Source organism: Cetorhinus maximus, chromosome 24 (assembly GCF_964194155.1).
Source record: "Cetorhinus maximus chromosome 24, sCetMax3.hap1.1, whole genome shotgun sequence".
NCBI lineage: Eukaryota > Metazoa > Chordata > Chondrichthyes > Lamniformes > Cetorhinidae > Cetorhinus > Cetorhinus maximus.
Genome location: NC_135902.1, coordinates 51670638 through 51696591, shown reverse-complemented (window position 1 = coordinate 51696591; position 25954 = coordinate 51670638). Strand labels below are relative to the sequence as shown.

Genomic DNA, 25954 nt, shown 5'->3' with positions numbered 1-25954 from the left:
TCAAGATCCTGAGGGGTATGGACAGGGTAAATAGTGAGAAACTGTTCCCACTCAAGAGAACATCAAGAGAAGAGGGCACAGATTCAAAATAAATGGCAAAATAATTAAATGTGATGAGAGGACAAAATTTTTCACCCAGAGGGTTTTTGGAGTCTGGAAAAAACTTCCTGAAAGGGTTGTGGAGGCAAGTTCGATTGAGGTATTCAAATGGGAGTTGGATTGTTACCCAAGAAGAGAGAATGTGCAAGGTTACGGGAATAAGGCAAGGGAGTGGGACTAGGTGGAATGCTCTTTCAGAGAGCCAGTGCAGACTCGATGGGCCGAATGGCCTCCTTATGCACTTTAAAAAACACTCCAATTCCTCCAGGTCTCATTGGACCTTCACTGTTTCTAGATTCTTGCCATTCAGAAAGTACTGTTTTCTTCTTCTTAGATCCAAAGTGGATGGCCTCACAGGGCCACCCCTCCATCATTTTCACTTGGTCCATCTCTGACACTTCCCTTCCTTGACCTCTCTGTCTCAACTTCTGGTGATAGGCTGTCCACCAATATCCATTACAAGCCTACCGACTCCCACAGCTACCTCGACTACAGCTCCTCACACCCCGCTTCCTGTAAGGACTCCATCCCATTCTCTCAGTTCCTTCACCTCCGTCGCATCTGTTCTGATGATGCTACCTTCAAAAACAGTTCCTCTGACATGTCCTCCTTCTTCCTTAACCGTGGTTTTCCACCCACGGTCGTTGACAGGGCCCTCAACCGTGTCCAGCCCATCTCCCACGCATCCGCCCTCACGCCTTCTCCTCCCTCCCAGAAACATGATAGGGTCCCCCTTGTCCTCACTTATCACCCCACCAGCCTCCACATTCAAAGGATCATCCTCCGCCATTTCCGCCAACTCCAGCATGATGCCACCACCAAACACATCTTCCCTTCACCACCCCGGTGGCATTCCGTAGGGATCGTTCCCTCCGGGACACCCTGGTCCACTCCTCCATCACCCCCTACTCCTCAACCCCCACCTACGGCACCTCCCCATGCATACGCAAAAGATGCAACACCTGCCCCTTCACTTCCTCTCTCCGCACCGTCCAAGGGCCCAAACACTCCTTTCAAGTGAAGCAGCATTTCACTTGCATTTCCCCTAACTTAGTCTACTGCATTCGTTGCTCCCAATGCAGTCTCCTCTACATTGGAGAGACCAAACGCAAACTGGGCGACTGCTTTGCAGAACACCTTCGGTCTGTCCGCAAGAATGACCCAGACCTTCCTGTCGCTTGCCATTTTAACACTCCACCCTGCTCTCTTGCCCACATGTCTGTCCTTGGCTTGCTGCATTGTTCCAGTGAAGCCCAACGTAAACTGGAGGAACAGCACCTCATCTTCCAACTAGGCACTTTACAGCCTTCCGGACTGAATATTGAATTCAACAACTTTAGATCTTGAACTCCCTCCTCCATCCCCACCCCCTTTCCGTTTCTTCCCCCTCCCTTTTGTTTTTTCCAATAATTTATATAGATTTTTCTTTTCCCACTTATTTCCATTATTTTTAAATCTATACCTTTTATGCCCTTTTAGTCTTATTTCACCCCACCCCCACTAGAGCTACCTTGCTTGTCCTGCTATCCATTCTTAATTAGCACATTCTTTTAGATAATATCACCACCTTCAACACCTCTTTGTTCTTTTGTCTGTAACATCTTTTGATTATCTGCTCCTATCACTGATCGCTTGTCCCTACAACCACCAACCCCCCCACTTCTCTCCCCCCACCCCCCCACCTTAAACCAGCTTATATTTCACCCCTCTCCTATTTTTACTTAGTTCTGTTGAAGGGTCATGAGGACTCGAAACGTCAACTTTGTTCTTCTCCGCCAATGCTGCCAGACCTGCTGAGTTTTTCCAGGCAATTCTGTTTTTGTTTTGGATGGCCTCACATTTGCCTACACTGAAATCCATTTGACATAGTTTTTCCCACTCACAATCTATTAATATCACTTTGTAAATTTATGCTCCTAGCTACACTGCCACCTATCTTTGTGCTATTGGCAAAAACGGATACATGGCCTTCCAATCCACCCTCTTAGTTGTTAATAAATAGGGTGAATAGCTAGGTCCCCAACACAGATCCTTATGGGACACCACTTGCCAATTAACAGTACCTGTCAATTATCCCCACTCTCTACCTCCTAACATTCAGCCAATTTCTAAACCATGGCAATAATTTGCCTTCAATTCAATAAACATGAATTGACTGTGTCTTACAAGGGGCTTTATCAAATGTCTTTTGGAAGTCAATATAAATAACATCCCTACAAATTCGAATGTTCACTACTTCAGTTACCTCTTCAAAAAATTCCATCAGGTTTGTCATGTATGATCTATCCTTTTTAAAACCAAAAGTTACCAAAAGAAAAATGCTTTTGTTTTAGACTGTAGAGCGGCAGCAACAATTGTAACATCAGCAGTTTCAAAAGTTCCAGGAGGAACAGCTGGACTCAAGCAGAAATAGCAGCTCATGGTGCTTATGTTCCACACGAGCTTCCTCTCGCTCCTCTTCACCTAACCCCACCAACATGTCCTTCTATTCCTTCTTCCTTCATATGTTTGTTTAGCTTCCTCTTAAAGACGTATATACTATTCACCTCAACTACTCAGTGTAAAGAGTTCCACATTCTCACCACTCTCTGGGTAGAAAAGTTTCTCCTGAATTTCCTATCGGATTTATTAGTGACCACCATATATTTATAGTTCTGGTTATGATGCTGGCTCCATTCTTCATCTCTCCCTTCTATTTCACTTTACAGATCAACTTCTTCTGTCAATATTGCTGATTTAAACAAATTTGGAAAAGTTAGGGGTGATTAAAACACACAAGTCAGTACCAATAATTTACTGTATTGGAATACAGGTTAAGTGGCAATCATGTATTAACTTGAATGGATCAGAGATGGAGTTGAACCTGCTCATTATGTGCATCGATTGTTCTGTCACAAACTATCAGAGCAATTAAATTTTGATATCACTTTTACAGTAATTGAATATGCCTACAATAGAGAAAGGAGTGCTAAATATTTTTTCACAACGAGGGCAGCCCTTCCAAGAAAGGGTGCAATAGATAATGATAATAACAGGCAGAAAGCACAGTGAAGAGTCTTTCAAAATTAAATGAAAGATAAAACTAGCTGGTCCCTTTTGCTGTAGATAGACACAAGATTCAGTACACCAGGTGGGCAGCGAGACTAGATGCGAGGGAGCATCAAAAATTAAGTTGAGATGATCAGCTGCTTTCTCAGTTTGACATTAGCCCATATCTAATATCTTGGCTCATGATGTCTGTTGTCTGATTTGCCCTCTCGCCCCAAGAGGGAAGTGCATGATCTCTGCTTAGAGATTTGTAAAATCACATGCACAAAGCATTCAATAACCTCATGGAGTGGTGCAATGAAGCTACAATGTAGTACATCACTAATCATTGATTAATTTTTAAAACCATGATGGCAAGGCTTCCAGTTTAAATTATTCAAGTTGATTTTACACAAAGCAAATCAAAGCTTTGGATCTTCCAAACAAATGCTTCTCACCTAAGTAGCTTCATCAGATCACTAATGCACTCAGCAACATTGAAAATTCACAGAGGCAGAGGCAAGTTCACCCCCAAAAGCCCCTCCGAAATTCGCTGGAAAATTCAGTCACGTGGGCAACCAGAGAAAAGTCACCCCCATAAGTGGAAGTGACTCAATTTGTTAGGAGCTGCTCCTCAATCATAGGTTGTTTCTCTCCAGTGAGAGAAGAGAAACAGAGTAGGGAGCAGAGGCAAGGTGGTGCTCAGGCTGGGGCCCCGAGGGCCAGAGCAGTGGTTATGAGAGAGGCTGCTGAGCCAGGCAGGAAGTGGGCTGCAAAGGACATGGTGGGGGGGGGGGAAGAGCTGCAAAAGGGGCAAGGAGGGGGGGGGGGAGCTGCAAAAGGGGCAAGAGGAGAAGTTCTTCTCTCTTCTACAAACTGCAATTGATACTAAATCACGTGTTAAATTTAAATCTGAGATTTAGATCAGAGATGCAGTACAAAAAAAAAGGTAGTAACTGCCTGGTCAAAACCTTCCAGTTTTGTGCAATGAAAAGGTATTAGCTGTGACCGCACCAGTCCACAGGAGGTGTGTTTAGGGTGATGTGTGACAAGTATGGGTCAGTTATTTTTTTAAAAAAAAACCTTCTCTTGCTGATACATGCCTGGTGCCTTGTGCCAAGTTAAATAATGAGCTGTCTGGGAAATTAATACTTCCCTGGTGTTGTTGTGGATTTAAGTTTAATGGAGGGATGATGATTATCGAGGAAATTGATGAATTCTTCTAATTCTGCTTCTGTGCGGGTCCAATATGTGAACATAAATACCGAAAGTTGACTGCATTACCTATTAAAGGGGGTTAGTGAGAATCAAAAAAGAGCCCTTGAAAACCAAAAAAAGCCCTCGTGAAAATCCCAAGAACAGCCCTCGAAATAGAAATTATTTTGACTCCTGGCATTCAGTAGCACTTACCATGTACGTCAGACTTTAAATGTTGAAGGTTACAGACGCCCAGTAAAATATTGGCTTGTCGCTGTAAGGCCTTTCCAAATGGGTGGCTGCCTTCTGAGATCACATAATAGAACAAACAGCCAGCAGAGAAAATATCCACCGCACATGTCTGGGGACAAACAAACATTCATTTGTATTCTGGATAAGGAAGCAGATTCAGTTCCTCTCTAGAGGAAAACAGGTCTGTAATATCACGTTTGGAGAATTTAGAATCACTGAAGTTGAACAGAAAAGGATAAGCCAAAACAAAAACAGAATTACCTGGAAAAACTCAGCAGGTCTGGCAGCATCGGCGGAGAAGAAAAGAGTTGACGTTTCGAGTCCTCATGACTCTTCAGCAAACTGAGTAAAGTTAGGAGAGGGGTGAAATATAAGCTGGTTTAAGGTGGGGTGGTGGGAGAGAAGTTGGCTGGGCGGGGGGGGTAGTAGGGACAAGCAAGCAGTGATAGGAGCAGATAATCAAAAGATGTCACAGACAAAGGGACAAAGACGTGTTAAAGGTGGTGATATTATCTAAGAGAATGTGCTAATTGAAAATGGATGGCAGGACACTCTAGTGGGGGTGGGGTGGAAAGACTGACAGGGCATTACAGGTATAGATTTAAAAATAATGGAAATAGGTGAGAAAAGAAAAATCTATATAAATTATTGGAAAAAACAAAATGGAGGGGGAGGAAACGGGGTGGGGATGGGGGGAGTTTAAGATCTAAAGTAGTTGAATTCAATATTCAGCCCGGAAGGCTGTAAAGTGCCTAGTCGGAAGATGAGGTGATGTTCCTCCAGTTTGCGTTGGGCTTCACTGGAACAATGCAGCAAGCCAAGGACAGACAAGCGGGCAAGAGAGCAGGGTAGAGTGTTAAAATGGCAAGCGACAGAGAGGTTTGGGTCATTCTTGCAGACAGACCGAAGATGTTCTGCAAAGCGGTCGCCCAGTTTACGTTTGGTCTCTCCAATGTAGAGGAGACTGCATTGGGAGCAACGAATGCAGTAGACTAAGTTAGGGGAAATGCAAGTGAAATGCTGCTTCACTTGAAAGGAGTGTTTGGGCCCTTGGACGGTGAGGAGAGAGGAAGTGATGGGGCAGGTGTTGCATCTTCTGCGTGGGCATGGGGAGGTGCCATAGGTGGGGGTTGAGGAGTAGGTGGTGATGGAGGAGTGGACCAGGGTGTCCCGGAGGGAACGATCCCTACGGAATGCCGCCAGGGGGATGAAGGGAAGATGTGTTTGGTGGTGGCATCATGCTGGAGTTGGCGGAAATGGCGGAGGATGATCCTTTGAATGCGGAGGCTGGTGGGGTGATAAGTGAGGACAAGAGGGACCCTATCATGTTTCTGGGAGGGAGGAGAAGGCGTGAGGGCGGATGCGCGGGAGATGAGCCGGACATGGTTGAGGGCCCTGTCAACGACCGTGGGTGGAAAACCTCGGTTAAGGAAGAAGGAGGACATGTCAGAGGAACTGTTTTTGAAGGTAGCATCATCAGAACAGATGCGACGGAGGCGAAGGAACTGAGAGAATGGGATGGAGTCCTTACAAGAAGCGGGGTGTGAGGAGCTGTAGTCGAGGTAGCTGTGGGAGTCGGTAGGCTTGTAATGGATATTGGTGGACAGCCTATCACCAGAAATTAAGACAGAGAGGTCAAGGAAGGGAAGTGTCAGAGATGGACCATGTGAAAATGATGGAGGGGTGGAGATTGGAAGCAAAATTAATAAATTTTTCCAGGTCCCGACGAGAGCATGAAGCCGCACCGAAGTAATCATCGATGTACCGGAGAAAGAGTTGTGGGAGGGGGCCGGAGTAGGACTGGAACAAGGAATGTTCCACATACCCCATAAAGAGACAGGCATAGCTGGGGCCCATGCGGGTACCCATAGCCACGCCTTTAATTTGGAGGAAGTGAGAGGAGTTAAAGGAGAAATTGTTCCGTGTGAGAACAAGTTCAGCCAGACGGAGGAGAGTAGTGGTGGATGGGGATTATTCGTGCCTCTGTTCAAGGAAGAAGCTAAGGGCCCTCAGACCATCCTGGTGGGACATCCTTGTCCTCACTTATCACCCCACCAGCCTCCGCATTCAAAGGATCATCCTCCGCCATTTCCGCCAACTCCAGCATGATGCCACCACCAAACACATCTTCCCTTCACCCCCCTGGCGGCATTCCGTAGGGATCGTTCCCTCCGGGACACCCTGGTCCACTCCTCCATCACCCCTTACTCCTCAACCCCCACCTATGGCACCTCCCCATGCACACGCAGAAGATGCAACACCTGCCCCTTCATTTCCTCTCTCCTCACCGTCCAAGGGCCCAAACACTCCTTTCAAGTGAAGCAGCATTTCACTTGCATTTCCCCTAACTTAGTCTACCACATTCATTGCTCCCAATGCAGTCTCCTCTACATTGGAGAGACCAAACGTAAACTGGGCGACCGCTTTGCAGAACACCTGCGGTTTGTCCGCAAGACCCAAACCTCTCTGTCGCTTGCCATTTTAACACTCCACCCTGCTCTCTTGCCCACGTCTGTCCTTGGCTTGCTGCATTGTTCCAGTGAATCCCAACACAAACTGGAGGAACAGCACCTCATCTTCCGACTAGGCACTTTACAGCCTTCTGGACTGAATATTGAATTCAACAACTTTAGATCTTGAACTCCCTCCTCCATCCCCACCCCCTTTCCGTTTCTTCCCCCTCCCTTTTGTTTTTTCCAATAATTTATATAGATTTTTCTTTTCCCACCTATTTCCATTATTTTTAAATCTATAACTGTAATGCCCTGTCAGTCTTTCCACCCCACCCCCACCAGAGCTGTACCCTGAGTGTCCTGCCATCCATTCTTAATTAGCACATTCTCTTAGATAATATCACCACCTTTAACACGTCTTTGTCCCTTTGTCTGTGACATCTTTTGATTATCTGCTCCTATCACTGTTTGCTTGTCCCTACTACCCCCCCCCCACCACCCCCCCGCCCCCAATCAACTTCTCTCCCCCCACTCCACCCCTCACCTTAAACCAGCTTATATTTCACCCCTCTCCTAACTTTACTCAGTTCTGCTGAAGGGTCATGAGGACTCGAAACGTCAACTCTTTTCTTCTCCGCCGATGCTGCCAGACCTGCTGAGTTTTTCCAGGTAATTCTGTTTTTGTTTTGGATTTTCAGCATCCGCAGTAGTTTTTTGTTTTTAGAAAAGGATAAGGTTAATTTTCTTCCAAGCTGCAAACAGTTTCCTAGTTAATACCATAACTTGCACCAGGGTTTCACACAGATTCGACCACACACTGGGTTGTACGCAATATTGGTGGAAAACAGATAGTCATTGAGTTGAAATACTTCTTTTAAAAAGATTTTAAAAACTGCAAATGCTGAAAATCTGAAATAAAAACAGAAAATGCTGAAAATACACAGCAAGTCAGTACCTGAAGAATGGAAAAAAGGGTTAATTTTGGGTACTAACCCTTTGTATAAATTCTAACAGTAACCTTTTTTTCCCCAGGCACTGGCAGGTTTGCTGCGCATTTTTAAGCTAATTTCTGTTAGTGACTGGAGTTCAGAGGATGGACAATGTCACTGGAGTGAGTGGAACACTCTTGCACCTGCTGCCAAGCGTGAGCACTGAGCACTCCCAGATCCAGAGGGTGGGGTTGCACAGGATAGCTGCAGAGTAAGCTCCCTCTGCATCGTCTCAACAGCACCACCCTCAGAAAGCTACATGGCACTGCATCTATGCAGCACTTCCATTTCCCTCATCACCTCTCCGAATCAAACTGCTCTGCTGGATCAGCAGACTTAAAGCACTCACATGGTTTAGCACATCACCAATCCTTTAATCAGAAATTGTCTTGTAATGGCTTGTGATTATCCAGTCTCTGACCAGTGTAGAAAGCAGCCAAGCTGCACTGTACGATCAAAAACACAGTTTTGCGAGTGGGTCCTGGGCACTGCAAATCACTTCAGCCTGCAGTACAGCTGCTGAGGGAGGGAAGGCTAGAGTCTGCCTAAAGTTGTAAATGTATTCACAATGTAGGAGCTGAGGTGGAATCTGCAATGTTTAAACAAACCACCCTGAATTTTCTCAGACACACCAGACTTCCATCGTATTGCCTTCCGAGACTCGCGATATTCAAGGCCCAGGAGTCAAATTCTATTTCCAGTTAGGGACAGAGACAGACAGTCTGACTAACTGGCTGTACCATCAAGGATCAATTAGCCACAGATCAGTATTCATGATCAATATCCCGCCAGCATTGGAACACAACAACTGGATGGTCTGGACTCTCTGGGGAAAAAAAGTAGCTCAATTCTTAGAGAGAAACAGCAGAGCTGGTATTCTGGAAGAACAAGGTCAAACAGGTTCAATGCCCTGTCCCCATCTGAACCAACCTTGTGGTCTCCACTTGTAAAGATATCCAATGACAACCACATGATTGGAGATATAGCCATCACATCTCACTGACCAGGGGTGTAAAAAAACTTCCACTTCATGCACAACACAAGAATTGAAATGTCCTGGAGTTGATGACATTCTGTTTCTCAACTTGTAGTTTTTCCACAGGAGACACCAAATTTGGACAACTCTTGTTCTATGCTCCAAATTGGTGAAATTCTTTCCTCCCCAGACTGTTGGAACTGGAAGTTATCAGACACCTATCTTAAATTGGTTACTAACTGTTGGCACAGTACCAACCCCAATCGTTAACTCACCGGATTTGCCTTGCAATCCTCATTCAGCACCTCTGGTGCAATCCAACCTTCTGTGCCAGGCACCCCAGACCTGCGACTGAAGCTGTGTCTGCCCACTGCCAGTTTCTTGCAGAGACCAAAGTCAGAGATCATGGCTTTCACTCTCCCATGGGCATTGGGCATTGAGATTAATATGTTGTGTGGTTTCAAGTCTCTGTGAACTAATGAGAGTTCAGGCACTTTAGAAACAAATGACAACCTAAAGCTAAATAATGAGGATTAGAAGGTGCAGTGAAACACTGCAGCTGCACTAACCCTTCAGAAGGACATTGTAGAGTCAAGTTGTGGAAGGATACAGTAATGTAGTGGTTATGTTATAAGGCAAACAATCCAGAGAACTTTACAAATCCCACCATGGCAGTTTGAGAATTTAATTCAAGTTAAAAATCTAGAAATTGAAAATAAAAATTAGCATCAGTAAAAGCAACCATGAAGCTGTCAGATTGCTGTGAAAACCCAATTGGTTCATCGATATCATTTAGGGAAAGGAAGCTGTTGCCTTTGCCTGGTCTGGCTTGGCCTATATGAGAGTTCCCATGGTTGACTCTTTGCTGCTCTATGAAGTCAGTCACATCAAACTACAGTTGTCCAACTGGTCTTTGTCCCACAGAATACTAGCTGTTGAATATAGTTTCATTGCTTGCCACAGCACCATGTGAACTCTTGACTTTTGCTTGGGTTGCTCATCCAGTCATAATTACTGGACTGCTGCATCCACTTATAATTAACATCTTTAATACTTGACTTCGTATCGTTAACTGTTAACTTGTGGGACAGTTAGGCAACAGTGCTGAATCAACACTTCAACATTCCCATTACTGAAAGACCCAAGTTCTGCTCCTGCAGTGAATGATTGGGTTAATGCAGTGTACGGTCTGAATCTTTCACACCTGAACTTCCCCAAGTTTGATCCCTGGTCTCTGCTGAGTCAGCTCATTTCAGATTGGGTGGGTAGGAATGGAGAAAGCCCAGATACAGACAAGGTTCCTGTTGCTGACCATGACCAGATTTCAAACATCTTCCATGTGACCTAGAGCTGTACCCAAGAAAGAGTCACCAAATTCTATTATAGGAGCAAACATTGGCATCTTTGGAAGAAAATAATCATCGGTCAAACCACACTTGGAATATGGCGCTAAGTTTTATCTCTACATTACAAAAGGGATATAAAAAGCACAGGGGTTCAAAAAGCTTTACAAGGATGATATCAGGACTGAGACAGTTCTAGCTATCTGGAAAGACTGAACTAGTTGGAGCTCTTTTCTTTGAATAAAGAGAAGACAGGGTTGACTGAATAGAGATCTTTAAAATAATGAAGGGATTTGTTAAGGTGGATGTAGAGAAAATGTTTTGCTTGTCGGGGCAATTACAGAACTATGAGCCATAAACATAAGACAGCCTCAAATAAATATGACAGTGAGAATGCTGTGGCAATATAAAACAGCAAGATTGCAGTTGCACACTGTTGTATGTATTGGAGATCATTTAAATTGCTGAACGGAGTGCTGCTTACCAATATTCAGCGAGTGTAAATAAGCCAGGCCAGATGTGGTTTGCTGAAGTAGAGGAATAGGTTCCAGGCCATGGCGGTCAAAGTCTTTTTGTTCAACATACTGAGAAAGAGAAGGTTGTTATTTCTGGCACAAGAAAATGACCAACAGACAGACATACAAAACAAAGCATTTAAAGAAAACCTTGGGACTTGCAGAACTTGCTTTCACTAACTAAACTGAATGGGTCAGATAAACAAACATGTAATGTCATTCCTGCCTCCCTAATCCTTTGACTGCGCTCCTTTCTCACTGATGTCTACCACCCTGTAACCCACTGCAGCTTTCCCCAGCATTGTTCTCAGCTCCTCTTTAACTTTAAAAAAATGTTTTCCTTTCCCTTTGAAGACATATCTCATTTAAAACTGAAATGTGAAGGAATTTCTTCTCTCTGAGGGTTGTGAATGTCTGGAATTATCTATCACAGAGAGTTGTGGAGGCTAGATCACTGAAAGTATTTAAAGAAGAGGCAGATAAGATTTTTGGAATATCAGGGAGTTGAGGGCTATGATGAGCTGGCACGAAAGAGGAGTTTGAGGCCTGGGGCAGATCAGATTGTCTTTTTGTTGTCCACAGGCAGTAGTCGTATTGTCTCAAGGTATTCCTAGAGATCTCACCTCCTGCAGAGTGGCTGCACAGAGCTCAGTGGCTATATACTGGAACTGTCGGTCCTTCTCCGTGCAGAAATAACGGATTACATTTGGGTGCTCGTCAGATTCACGGAGCAGCTGGACCTCACGGTCTGCAAAGCTGAAGCATTCTGGCAAAATCCTCTTCACTGCAACGTATCGATCATCAAACTTGCCTCTTGAGAAGGTAAGTTAGTAAAGTTAACAAAAGTCAGAGCTTAAAATGTAATCTGCACCAAAGTCATTTAAAGAAGATAGCTGGTTTTGCTACTGTAATATTTTCTGAAAATAAATCAAACTTACTTGAACACAATAGTCCCTTCAGCACCATGTCCCAGGACGTCTTTTGGGCTAAACAAAATTTTTCCAATTCTCACGATATCAGAATCGTCATCTGAGAACAAAGGCAATAAGATAAAGCTGTTGTTTCTACTCTGAAACATGATGCAAGATAGTGAACAAATTTCTCTGAATAAGGCCAGGTCTTTACCAATGACACTGGAACAGATCTCTAGGAGACATGCGAGGTTGACATGTTTACCTGCACTGGTTCAGTTTAATTTTCCTGACCAGAAGTGGGACACTATGGGCTGACTACTCAGTTAAGATGTTGCTAATATTGGGGGTGATCAGCATATATCCCAACAGTTCTAATGAAATCTGAATTGCGCATCTAAACTTTTTAAGTATTGGGCTATTTGCTTCTCTTCCTTTGCAAACCACTGGTTTGCTGGGCATTCTTCACTCATGGAGGAATCGAGGTCTGAATTAGTAGTCACTTGGTAGTACAGAACTGGAGAATTGCCGAAGAAAAACGAGACATGCGGTCGAAGCTTTTCATCTTGCCATTCCCCAATGCAATGCCTTGACCAGAGTTGCCTTGCCTGGTCTGAATTTAAACAAAAGCTTGATAGTTAACTGTTCTCTGGTGCATTCTCCGTGGCAATACCTCTGCCAATCAAAGTCCACTTGCTAACTAATCAGCACCTTCTTCTCATGCAGTATAAATTGTTGTTTGGTATTATTGCACTCATCTGCACAGAATTGCAAGACAAAAGCTTCAACAGCATGTCTCTTTTTTTTCCAGCAATGCTCAGAGTCTAAACTATATCTTCTACATGCCAAATACTGCAGGGTGTGCAAATGAAGTGGGGCAAGCTGGATGGTGCTATTTTAATCATTACCAACAGCAAAACAGGACATCCCTTCTCTATTTTCTCCCTTTCTTCTCTCTTCCTGACACTGTTGCCTCCCCTTCTCACCGAATTAAAATTCCATGGGCTCCCGTTATTCAACCAAGCTTTACCTCCGTCCTCTTGTTCTGTGGCCGAGCTGCCGAACTCAGAGATGGAATGATTGGAGTACAGTGAATGGTTAGAGGCTCGCGGAGATGCACTTGGCGTGTTGGTGCTTGAACTTTCTGTTCGCAATCTGGTTGACTCCAGGAAGTCTGATTCTGGACCCAAGAGAGGGGGGCGGAAAATGAGCTGCCGTTTCTGCATTAGCTCCAGCCTTTCCTCCAAGTGTTTCTGAAACTGTTGGTGTTGTAACTGTTGCTGCTGCTGCACAGTCTAGAAAAAGAAAATCTATTTTGATAACTTTTGCAGCAATTGCATTGTACAAATTGAGTTTTTTTTTTAAAATAATCCATTGCCAAAATTGCACTGCCATTTGGCAGAATGCACCATAGATTCCAACCAGTGAACCGCGCCCCGACTTACTTATACAATCTACATTATGACAGCATCTCCTTTTTCACAACCAGAACTTTACATTGCATAGAATTATATCACATTGCACTTAACACAAAAAGCAGACCATTCAGCCCAACAGGTCCGGGTCGAAGTTGATGTTCCCACCCGCCTTACTTCAACTCACCCTAACAATATATCCGTCTACTCCTCCTTCCCTCATGCAGATTCTCCTTAAATGCATCTATGCTATTCCCTCAATCCCTCCACCTGGAGTTTCACAACTTTCCCCACCTTTCCTTTTAGAGGATGGATATCAGATTCTTGATTTCCATAGTAAGATTTATAACTAGAGCTGATTCCAAGGGAACTTTACAACTACATTCCACGAGTTGCAACATTTAAGATATTTTCTGTTCGTAAAGTAATGATAGGATTTGACCTTGAGTAAACTTAAGAATTATTTAATGCAATTGATTTTAAACTTTTATCCTTTGTCACATAAAAAAGTTTAAGCCAGGAATGAGAAAAGGTCATTCTGCCCATCCAGTCCATTCCCTCCCATATCACCCACTGATCCTCATTTAACACCAAACTCCTCCCTTACCTCACAAAAGAACAAGTGGCATTCATTTCTAAAAATTTTAAAATGCTGTAGACAAATCCACATTTAAGTTTTCATTGTGCATGAAGACAATTTTGTAGCTTAAATATTCTTAATAATGTAGTCTTGCTTTATTACTTATGAAAACTATTTCCAATAAGAAGCTCAGAGTCAAAACAGAAATGAAGATGTACTCTAGATTTTAATACTAGAAACTGCCTGAATGTTCATTTCCTTCCTTTACCACAACTGACCATTAGAGGACAGACTAGTGTACGATTTCTAATACATGAGGGACCTATAAACTCACAAGGAAGCCCAAATTCCCAAACCATTTACAGCCACCAAATTCCCCTTTATTGTAGGGATTTACTTCTAGCAATTCTAATATTGATTGGCAAATTGAAAGCGCTACATTAAAGCTGCCAGATGGGCAGAGTGGAATTTACCAAAATGCTAATGAGTGTCGGTATACATGCTCTGGTCTGGGACGTCTTTAAGAGTTTCCAATCTCACCCATCTCATCAGGAAAAATGTCAAATGAGCAAGATTTGCTCTCAGGAAGAAGAGGAGAAATCAGGGCATGGTGCCAACAACAGCCTGTTACAGGACAGCAGAGCAGCACATTGGGAGTAATGTGCTTCTCTGACCTGTTAGAGATGAGTTTGGTAATTTTTTTTTGGGGGGGCAATAACCTCTGATTACCAAGACAGTGCCAATCTAGGTCACCAACTGCATACAGGGATCAAACAGGCGCAGGTGTGGGGGTAGTATTCCTGACTGTTCTAAACATGCTTATTCACATTGTTTCCATGAAATACAAATCCCACATTCAGCAGAACTCTGCTCATGTATTTCACAACAAAATCAAACGTAACCCATTAAAACACCAAGCAAGAGGACTTTCACAACCAATCCACCCATGGATCTCATCAACTACAGGAAAAGGAGGAAAAGTGATACAAAGTAAAATACTGTGGATCCTGGAAGTCTGAAATAAAAACAAGAAATGCTGAAAACACTCAGGTCAGGCAGCATCTGTGGAGAGAAACCAAGTTAACGTTTCAAATCAAAATAACCCATCATCAGAACTGATGAAAGGTCATCCTGACCTGGAAGGAAAAGTTGATGCTCTGTGCCAGATATTCAAATGTGGCCACCTTATTACAGTCATGCAAGATTCCAGAGTCCATTCAGCATTGCTATCAACACATTATACTGACAGGGTCAGTCGTATGAGGTCTGTTATATTGAAAAATATACCAGCATGAAGTATCTCAGTGACATGGTGACTTGACCAAGCACCCCAATGGTTTAGCAGATAACGCATCATCTGGTATGGTACTAAATCATACTGAACAGCAAGAAGTCAGGTTCGATTCCTGCTCTTTGCTGAATCAGCTGGTTCAGCAATGAGTACATTACATTTGGACTTCAGGACCAAGGAGGGCAGTAGAAATCTGCCATGGTATTTATTCCAAATCGCTCAATGGAAAACATCCATAAATGGTACCGCACAAGGTTTGGATCAAGCTCAGCTATGTTGTTGATAGTCAGCTAGCTTACGGACATTCAACACCCAAACTCTCACGCTGAACAACCCTGGGATAGGAGTCCCGCAAAGAGCAATCAGCACCAGTGGAATTGTACCCAGCAAATAACAGCCTTCAGCTGCTAAGGCCCTAAGTTCTGAAATTCCCTCCAAAAAAAAAACTCTCCATCTTTCTCTGTTCCTTTAAGACACACCTTAAGATCTCTGAACCACCTTCTAATTTTCTTCCCTAATGTTGCCTTTTATGGCTCGGTGTCAATTTTGTCTGATAATCACTTCTATGAAGTGCCCTGGGATGTTCTGCCACATTAAAGACACTTAGGTGAACAGAGCAGCAAACTGTAGGGTGAAAGACTATGTTAAAACAATAAACAGAGACTCCCATTGAGACCAGGTCACTAAAGGATGTTACCACATCTGAACTCTACACCATACACCCACCCATCCCAAAACACTGCCATCCAATCATCCATTATTTTAAAAGCAAAATACTGCGGATGCTGGAAATCTGAAACAAAAACAAAAATAGCTGGAAAAACTCAGCAGGTCTGACAGCATCTGCGGAGAGGAAAACAGTTAACGTTTTGAGTCCGTATGACTCTTCATCAGAACTGAGTCATACAGACTCGAAACGTTAACTGTATTCCTCTCCGCAGACGCTGTCAGACCTGCTGAGTTTTTCCAGCTATTTTTGTTTTTGTATCCATTATTTTAGTTCACTTGAGACTTTGATGGGCATTACCTTAGGATAAGTGATGACAAAGGCCACCCATCCTGCCAACAGAAAGGTACTAAAGACAATTGTGGCCATGTCTTTCAATACAGAATCCACGGGAGTTTCAAGCTTGGGTTGCGATTTGCTATACTTTTCTTTGAGGTCATTAAGAATATCAAAATCCTCTGCAACTTCATCAATGTCTGGGAAATGCTGAAAGAAATGTTAAAAAGGTCAATGTACATAATGGTGTTTTCAGAAACACATATATCCAACATTACATTAGTTTGGAATATTAATATTGATCATTTGGTGACGCAAAGTCACTGGTATTATAGAATAGAGTCACACCCAGAGTTTCCTCCCTTCACCTGAAGGCTGGTAAAGTTGGTATCTTGTCATTCAGAGCCAATTAGGTCCCAGGTTTTACCATCAGTTACTCCTGTTCCAAGCTGGCGTAGCACAGTGGGCATGATCGGGGTTCCTTAACTAGTGGTGGGTGGATGGAAAGGGTGGAAAATATCCCCACAAAATCAGCAAGGTTCCTATTCCGAATCGCTATTCCCCAGGCCTCCTGGAAAGCACATGTGCGTTGATATCCAATGAGGAGCAGGTATTCCCATGGATGGCTCAATAACATAGAAAGTGTTACCTACACTTTACTGCTCCACTGAAGTTACTACAACAACATACATGTTAAAGTCATTTTTGTACCAAAGTTACTCAGCAAGACAGTTGCACAACATTCAGTAATTTCCCCTATAAATTCTCTCAGAGTTTTGCCAATCCAACACCTTTTCACATGGGGCCACGTTGCACAGAGCCTTCGTCAGGACCTATCTGAAGCAGTGAGTTCAGTTTTGGGAATAGGAACCTTGCTGATTTTGAGGGGGTATTTTCCACCTTTTCCTCCCACCTTTCACTAACAGTGGGGGTGCAGTGCAGAATCACGAAAATGATAGTGGGGCTTAGAGGGTTAAATTGTGAAGACTTGTTGCATAAATTTGTTTGTATTCCCTTGATTTTGAAAGGTTGAGGGTTGATTATGATGAAATGGATTCAATACGACAGATATACAGATAAACTATTCCCTCTAGTGCACGAATGGAGAACAAGGAGACATTATAAAATTTAAGCCAGGCCATCTAGGAGGGAAATTTTCTCCCCCACAGAAACAGTGGTGAAAATCTGGAACTTTCCCCCAAATGGCTGTGGAACAAGTAAAATTTTCCAAGACTGAGATGGATTTTTGTTGGGCAAGCTAACAAACAAAGGTTGGTTAATGATGCAGGAGTTCAGGCACAGATCAACCAAATGCTGGTAAATGGGATTAGGTAGGTAGGTCAGGTGTTTCTCACGTGTCGGTGCAGACTCGATGGGCCGAAGGGCCTCTTCTGCACTGTGTGATTCTGTGATCTAACTGAATGGTGTAACAGGTTTAAAGGACTGAATGACCACCTTCTCTTTCTAGTTTTCTTCTGGATCACTTAAGCACAGTTTTCAGGTCACACTATGTAAGTGTGTGAGAAGCAATTTAGACATACATACGTCTTCAAATATCTCATTCTGTGGGCTAGTAGTGATTACATCGTCCGGAATTTTCTGTACATTCTCAGGAAAGCCGTTCAGGATCTTGGTGTGGGCTGCTAGGGGCATTTCATGGTGACCTGAAAATAAATCCACAGCTCAATACAGCTGAAGCAGCAAATAACAGACATGAAATGCATTCAGGTTGCAACATCAGGGAAGATGTTCAATGTGCTGGCAGTCCTGAAGTGACTAAGGTACTGGAGAAAATATGAATGTGCTTAGATCCACGTTACAAGTTATATCCCACTAATGATAAGTAGAAAACTATTCACAACTTCAGTCATATATTGGAATATATGACAAGCCAATCACTTCCCATACCAAAATCATAAAATTTTACAGGATCTCAGGAATGGTGGGAAGTCTGTTTTACAGTAATCCAGTACACTAAATCATGGCCAAATCTAGTAAGTTTGTTGGCTTCTATTAAATCTGCAACAGAACCTTTGACTTCATTGGCTAGCACAATAAATGTAATGAACAGCCTTTGAAGAAGAAATTCAATTTCAAATAATGTCAGCAATTTAATTCCTTTTGCTTCATCATTGAGCTGTTCTCTCTCTCTCTCTCTCTCTCTCAGACAGAAGGGAATGCTGGAAGTGGCGGGGGTGCAGAAAGTGTGGACTGAAAAATGCTTCACTGTAACCACATTGTTTTTTTGTTTTGTGGTCAATTAATTTACACGTTAATGTGAGGGAGGCAAGAACCTTTCCCCTTATCTTTTACTTTGTTTTTTCCAGAGCTCCCAAATCATCAGGACAAGTTATAAATGGGATACATCTCCTGAACTACATCTTCATCACCATCATTATTTTACCCTCCAAATTGTTTTTCTTTTTCAAGCGTCACTGACAATCAGTGCCAAATTAAGGACAGTATAGTACGTGCTGGACCAATGCAATTCTGTTTATATCAGCTTTGAGCAAAGAATCTTTCACCCCTTCAGCATGGATATAGACCCAGCTCCCAAAGATGAAGCAAACCTGTGCTAGAAGATCTGCATCGCAGTCACCCACAGTGACCAACTACACGTTCTTCACAACAGAAAGACATTAATGTGAGTGACATTAATGTTTAACTCAGTGTGAAGAAAATTATATTTCTCAAAGCTTCCTGGTCCTATTGAAGATAATGTTTTTCTCTTGTATTTATTCATTTAAGTCAATGTTTTCCTTATTTTTTTCCTTGCTGTGCACTTATTGATCACACTGTGCAGTCCTTTTAAGATTGCTGAGCGATGCAATCGTGCACATCTTAAAGGGCACATTGGTTGCCCACACAGCCTAGAATAGAGATTTTGGTGACTGCATGGTTCCATGTTCCTGGCCTTATTTGCTTTCCCTCCAATTCATTCAGCGATTTTGGTCATGTTAGCCACAGAAAAGCTCTCACATTCTGAGCTGATAAACTGCTCTCCTCTCCATCCACCAAGTACATTCCTAGAAAGCCCTTGCCAATACTGACATTCCTGGGAAACCAAGCTAACACCTAGATTACCACAGAGCCCCTGATAATGCTTCCATTCCTGGGAGAAAAGGGGCCAGATGATTTTGACAGTCCTGCCTCATACTGTCCACCAGGGGGCACTTCAACACCATGTAACTACTCTTACCTATCAGAAACCATTGATTCCTCAGGTAATCAATTGTGTTTGTGACTCCCGGTGTGAACTTAACATCAATACTGGGTGTAGTGTCACACTCCCCACGGTCTGTGATTGTAATACGCTCTGTTTTGGGACCCTCAAGTAATGGGAATGCACTTCCTCTTGGCTGTGAACACAAAAACAGTAATAAAGATAGTTGCTGGAATACAGCGTAAGTATAAGAAAGTAAGAAATAGGAACAGGATTATCTATAAAACCATCTGTACTCTCTTGAATCCCTAAACAATGCAAAAATTTTATTTCTTCAAGTTCCACCTCTTGGAATCAAAGAAATTTAATTTTTTTTCTACAAAATATATAGATTTCACATTGAAAGTTGGAGTTAGAGTTATTATTAAGCAGCAGGGTGAATAGAGGATAGAGACAAACTGACCACACTGTTAAAACCAAGGTGAATGCAAGAATTGTGCAATGAGATGTTCTGTGTTAGCACAAACAATCTCTGCTCCTGTCACCCGAAAATGGCACAACATCCTAGTTTAAAAATAGGCAAACTGGAATCAAAATTTATATGACATTCCCAAAAAAATGTTTCTTTTTCAAATAAAAATAAGTAAATTAAAGGCTGGCTCAGTGGGTTAAAACAGTAAGCATTCAGGGTTGGCTGTTGGTTAAATTCGCAATCTCTGCTGAATTAGCTGATCCCAGCCAAAGCACCAATAGGCACAGTGTAGCTTTCTCCAGCAACTCTGGGCTGGTAAAGCAGGAAAACAAATCAGCCAGGATCTCCATCCCGTTGAATTTATAGGCAGAAATCTCAGGCACGCGGCATTGGGTGGATTGGGCTCAGTCACAATCCCTCCCTGGTGGCCCAATATTTTGCTGCTGTTCATTGTTCAGACACTAGGTGGAGAATGGCATTTGATCAAGATAAAAGAGTCCAGTCCAAATTGTTTCTTACTGAAGAGGAAAGAAATTGGAGGGGAAGACAACTACAGTAGCTGATGTTTACAATATACTAACAAACACTGGTCCTTTGTTTTAATAAAGTTATAGATGAATAATGAAAACTTTTATTTTAAAATAAAAGGGACACAGTTTGATGCTCAAATTTGCAACTGGATAAAACTCCAATACCTACCACAACAGCCACTCCTTCATGGACCAGTGATGATGAGGCATACAAGCTGGTCGAGTATTTTCCCACATACAGAGTTGGCCTAAGAATGAAGAATCAGGTGTGAAGTTAAAGACTAAAGGAACTTGAGCAAGTGATCACAAGCCTGTCTTGCGGTGTTTAGAAAAGGGTGCACACAGTGAAGGAATACATTATGAAATTTTGCTATTTTTAATTGTTAAAGTATCCATAGGCCACATCTTAGCTGTCAGGAAAGGCAAGCAACCTGTTCACACAGATCTGCCAATGATCTAATCAGCTGCAAGGAGGAGCTCAACATCACAGCTGACTGGTCATTCAATTTGGCTACATTAGTGTTATGAAACCCAAAGGGAATTGTGGGGTACTCATTCCTGACCCCTCTGATTGTAATAGCTCACTGGACCAACAGACAGAGTATTTCCAGCAGAGAAACAGATCATTTAGCCCAACAGATCCATGCCAGTGTTTATGGTCCATATGAGCATCACCCACCCTCTCTTCATCTAACCCCATCAGTATATAAGACCATAAGACATAGGAGCAAAAATTAGGCCATTCGGCCCATTGAGTCTGCTCCGCCATTCAATCATGGCTGATAAGTTTCTCAACCCCATTCTCCCACCTTCTCCCCATAACCTTTGATCCCCTTACCAATCAAGAACCTATCTATCTCGCTCTTAAATACACTCAATGACATGGCCTCCACAGCCTTCTGTGGCAATAAATTCCATAGATTCACCACTCTCTGGCTAAAGAAGTTTCTCCTCAGCTCTGTTCTAAAAGGTCTTCCTTTTACTCTGAGGCTGTGCCCTCGGGCCCTAGTCTCTCCTACTAATGGAAACATCTTTCCCCACGTCCACTCTATCCAGGCCTTTCAGTATTCTGTAAGTTTCAATCAGATCCCCCCCTCATCCTTCTAAACTCCATCGAGTATAGACCCAGAGTCCTCAAACGTTCCTCATATGTTAAGCCTTTCATTCCTGGGATCATTCTCGTGAACTTCCTCTGGACCCTCTCCAGGGCCAGCACATCCTTCCTGAGATACGGGGCCCAAAACTGTCACAATATTCTAAATGTGGTCTGACCAGAGCCTTATAAAGCCTCAGCAGCACATCCCTGCTTTTATATTCCTCTATCCCTCTGTCCCTCATGTGCTTATTCAACTTCTTGTTGAACGCCTCTTGAATGCCTAATGTAGAACCTCCAATTGTTAAACCAATAAAATAAAAATGCTTGTGTTTGTATGACTTAATGAATTGCTTTATGGAATGTAGGGTCTATTGTTAGTTGTTCTTTCCCAACAATGTCCTGTCACCATCAATGACTGGTTAAATCGCTTTTTTTTTGGTTCTGGTTTTTGAGGGAGGAATGTTGGCCAGTACATCAGGAGAGTTCTCTGCTCTTTTGCAAGTAATGCCACGGGATTTTTAACATCAATTCATACAACACACATGAAGCGGTCACTCGGTCCATTGTGCCTATGCCAGTTCTTTAAAACAGCCTCTCCCATAGAATGGTAATTTTCTCTTGTCAAGTACATGGACCAAATTAACATTTAAAGCAGCTTCTCGAGTGACATTAGTTATTGGTCACGGAGACCTGACGACTTTTGATGCCAGATTTTATGCTGAATTATAACCTGCATCTGGTTCATTCAAACACATTGCAGCATTCACTCAGGTAAACATTCAATACAAAGTCATACACATAATCAGATAACATGGGGCTTCCAAACACAGCTAATGCTGCTCACCATCCAAATCTGCTTTGCACTGTTTAGTTAATTGTTCAGTTCTCTGCAGGCCTCTGAGCAGAGTGCTTCACAGAAGCAGCATGTTACCTTGAAATGAAAGGGAAGTATTTCCCTTTACCTCACTGGAAGCATGTTTTACCCTCCCCATTCCCAAACATCTAATCGCAAGCAGCAGTGGCACGAGGCCATTGTTAGATGCTCAATACAACAACATTGTTGCAACAGGAAGTGGAGAGAAGGCAAGTGCCCAGATGCAAAGGTTGGAGCAGAACGGGAGGGAGATGAAATAGAATCACAGTAAGGTTCTATGGAGGCCATTCATTTAAAGTGCTTTTTAAATTTACACCCAAGATATTGTTCACCTCTTAATGGATTATTGATGCAGTCAATTCGCCCAGATTAAATGTTTATATCACTACTAAACAGGATTACTGAATATTTCTATACTACTCTGCAGAATTCACTAGTTTAACAGTGATACAGCACTTACATCAGCTTCTGTTTGGTCTCTGCCTCTTTAGGAAAAGGATATTTCCACTTGGTGATGCGGCCCACCTCTCCCGACATGAATGTGAGGTAGCGGAGGGTTTCAATACCAACATTTGTGTGCATCACTTTCCTCAGTCCTTCCCGTTGCCAGATGTACATTGCCACTACTGGTGATGCGTAATTCTGAATCCAGAGAATGTCACCTGATTCGCTGTCTACTGTCACCACCAGGCCATCTCCATTCGACACAAAGTGGAGCATTTCTGCAAGTAGATGGTTAGAATTGGTACATACAAAGCATTTCACTGCGCTAAAAGCATGGTGGCAGAATGTTCAGCTTCTACTACTGACACTACTGGGGGCAATGGAGCTACACAAAAATGGCATATCAGGAACGTACAATCTTCTGGAGTTGAAGGGCTGGGTACATGTGGTAAAACAGCGACTGGACTACATATGGTTACTCAGAATCATGACCCCCACCTCCCACCCCACCCCCCAACCCACTCCACAATGCAAATATGTCAAGTTCCCCCATCCTGTTTTGTCCCTACCCTCTTTCCATCCTCCTCCTCTACTACACACTGCAGGATTAGTCAAGATTAATTTCAGACAGGGCTTCACTGAGGATAAAAGGAGCTCTTCAAGCCGTGGTAGTGAAAAAATGATGCCCACTCCAATGTACACAGGGTCTGGCTACCTAGTGAATACAGCATTGAACAAGCAACTGAGAGATTGGGTGTGCTAATCCCTCCAAGGCAAGCTGTAAAACTGAATTAAATAAAAATGCTAATTTATAGTCCAATGCTTGAAAAATAACCATCAAAACTGGTAGTTACTTAAAAAAATATATCCAAAAGGCTTACCAATGCCCTTCAGGGAAGGGAATTTCAGGATCTGTTGTAATGTTCTTTTTAATTAAATAAACAAGCACACATTATACACGTGTGCAAATGAATTGTGAATTCAGTTGCTTGAAAAATTAATTAGCTCTGCCTGGCCTGGGCCTGCACATGACTCCTAATCCTCACTACTAGAGGAGTCAATGCCCTCAAGGCAACAAGTGATGGGCAATAAATATGGCCTTACTAGTGTGACTCACATCCAAGGGGCAAACTCTTAAAAATTAAAAAGCCAAAATGAACAATAACTTTTCCAAACTGCAGAGTGATACTTGCGTTTATCAATAAAATAGTCAATTTAGGTACAATACGAGCACAGAAGTGACCACGTGGCTATATAGTTAGTTTTTATCTGCTGTTGCCTGGCAAAATTCTCAAAATGCACCAGTAGCTGCCCCTGCAGAGACAGCAGAGCAAGCAACTGTTCAACTCCAAACATCCTTACTGTATTCAGTATCTTCATCGGGTAAGGTGGCAGAGTAATCGAAGTAGGTGGCATTCCATCGCAGCTCCCGGTTCTTGGTGTCATACATGGTGATTGTGTACTCTGGAAACAGAAGAGCATGTCAGCACGAAGGAGCTATTGGAGACCGAGGCACAAAAGGAACAAAAAGATGGGTGGGTGTTATTTATACAGTCACTGGAATTCCATGCATATTGAGATTAAACTGCATTCTTCCTGGATCTGTGGCCAAGTTTCACGGACACAGGCTTAATCCAACTAGACAAGTGTTAGTGCCACAATGAAATGTGTTCCATTGCATTTGGGTTTTTCCACAATGCCACATTTCCCAATTTCAAAATCACACTCTTTCTCCCCTTCTGCCCACGCCACACATTCACTCTTTCTCAGTGATTTCCTTCCCTTCTGACAAGAGTCAATTCCTCCAGTGTTTCACATTATTGTTCCAGCTTCCAGCCATTCTCCAGTACCTGCCTCTAAGTGGCTAGCGTTCATAAGTCAACAGTGATGGGGAGTTTTGGTCCCTTCTTCCACCACAGGCATAAGGTTGTTCAGTCGCATCACAGCTAGGAATCACCATGTCCAGCAGTGGATAGAAATCAGGATTCCTGGCCTATTTGCCCCTCCCTCACCTAGGGGTGCTGAGACCAGCACCTCTACCTCTACCCTGCTTTCAGATCAGCGAAATCAGCACTTGCCAGGCAACTTCCTGTTCGATCTGACGCAGCAGCTACAGGAACCTGAGCCACTGGGGAGAGCCAGTGTTACCCAATTGAAGCACCAAAACAAACTTAAACAAGCCTACACTTCACTCAAGTTACTGCAAACTGGGGAGCCCTCACCTGTTGCTTCTCCAACACACATTAGTGTTCATTTATGAAGAAGTATCTTTATGAATTGATTAATACTTTAAATGGATTGACAGGGGATGCCTAAACTCTTCCCAGTGTTCCATAGGTCAGCTGCAATACTCTGATGGCCCATTTCCCTAAAAAGGGGAAAATTAATTAAAAGCAATGAGCATCATCTAATATGAAAATATACTCTGTTGACAGTTACCAGCAACAGGAGTAAAAAGGAATAAGAGGGGGAGAAATAAGGAACCAAAGGCATTCCCCCATTTCTTCCCTTTTCTCCCTCCCTTCCCTATAAACATGTTTGTTTATGGGTACAGTCAATAAAACATCTCTACTGACATTAGTGTATCCTTCACTTGATAGGACATATTACCCCAGTAAAAATGACCTGAAACTTTATCTCAAGTTGACACCCAAGTCAACAAGAGCCACATGACAGACACAGAGCTCATCCTGGGATCCATCCATTCAGCATTCTCTTGATGCTCGGCAGTCTCCCCCACTTGAGTCTCTACCACAGCCACGTGTCCATGTTCTTAAAAACAAAAAACTACTGCGGATGCTGGAAATCCAAAACAAAAACAAAATTACCTGGAAAAACTCAGCAGGTCTGGCAGCATCGGCGGAGAAGAAAAGAGTTGACGTTTCGAAGGGTCGTGAGGACTCGAAACGTCAACTCTTTTCTTCTCCGCCAATGCTGCCAGACCTGCTGAGTTTTTCCAGGTAATTTTGTTTTTGTCCATGTTCTTAATGGGTTTATCCCAAATGACTCTGACCCTTCTATTACCATTAACTAAAATTTTAAAAAGTCACTATATAAAAGTCACTCACTATATAGGAATGTAAATATGACAGCTCCTGTTTCATAAATATAACTTCAACAGGTTAGTCCACAGGATTATCAAACTTGAGTTCACATTCTGCTCTCCTGGGCCCAACTATAAACAAAAGCAGGAGAATAATCTGAATGGCAAGTAATTACCTCCACTCTAAAACCATTTCCTCTGGATGAACTAAGCAGGTGACTGATGTCAGAATATGGAATTGAATCTAAAGTAACCTAGCTGGATTTTATGATTTAGTGATT

General features: G+C 42.9%; 1 protein-coding gene and 1 long non-coding RNA gene across 2 annotated transcripts in view; one reads left to right on the top strand and one right to left on the bottom strand.

Annotated features, from left to right (window-relative positions):
- Positions 1-25954, bottom strand: part of ern1 (endoplasmic reticulum to nucleus signaling 1) — an 88206-nt gene that overhangs the window by 9599 nt on the left and 52653 nt on the right. Inside the window, exons 7-18 of the mRNA XM_078529043.1 lie at positions 23993-24094; positions 22647-22908; positions 20386-20464; positions 19251-19410; positions 17597-17715; positions 16076-16261; positions 12793-13057; positions 11790-11880; positions 11475-11664; positions 10821-10920; positions 9269-9468; positions 4537-4684 (exon numbers count right to left, since the gene is read on the bottom strand). Coding sequence (XP_078385169.1) covers positions 4537-4684; positions 9269-9468; positions 10821-10920; positions 11475-11664; positions 11790-11880; positions 12793-13057; positions 16076-16261; positions 17597-17715; positions 19251-19410; positions 20386-20464; positions 22647-22908; positions 23993-24094 — 1902 coding nt within the window. The remainder of the gene's footprint in view (positions 1-4536; positions 4685-9268; positions 9469-10820; positions 10921-11474; positions 11665-11789; positions 11881-12792; positions 13058-16075; positions 16262-17596; positions 17716-19250; positions 19411-20385; positions 20465-22646; positions 22909-23992; positions 24095-25954) is intronic.
- The window catches only part of LOC144667600 (uncharacterized), a 58841-nt gene that overhangs the window by 14263 nt on the left and 18624 nt on the right, over positions 1-25954 (top strand). Inside the window, exons 2-4 of the long non-coding RNA XR_013573333.1 lie at positions 2808-2877; positions 18379-18695; positions 22678-24171. This is a non-coding gene — a long non-coding RNA (uncharacterized LOC144667600). The remainder of the gene's footprint in view (positions 1-2807; positions 2878-18378; positions 18696-22677; positions 24172-25954) is intronic.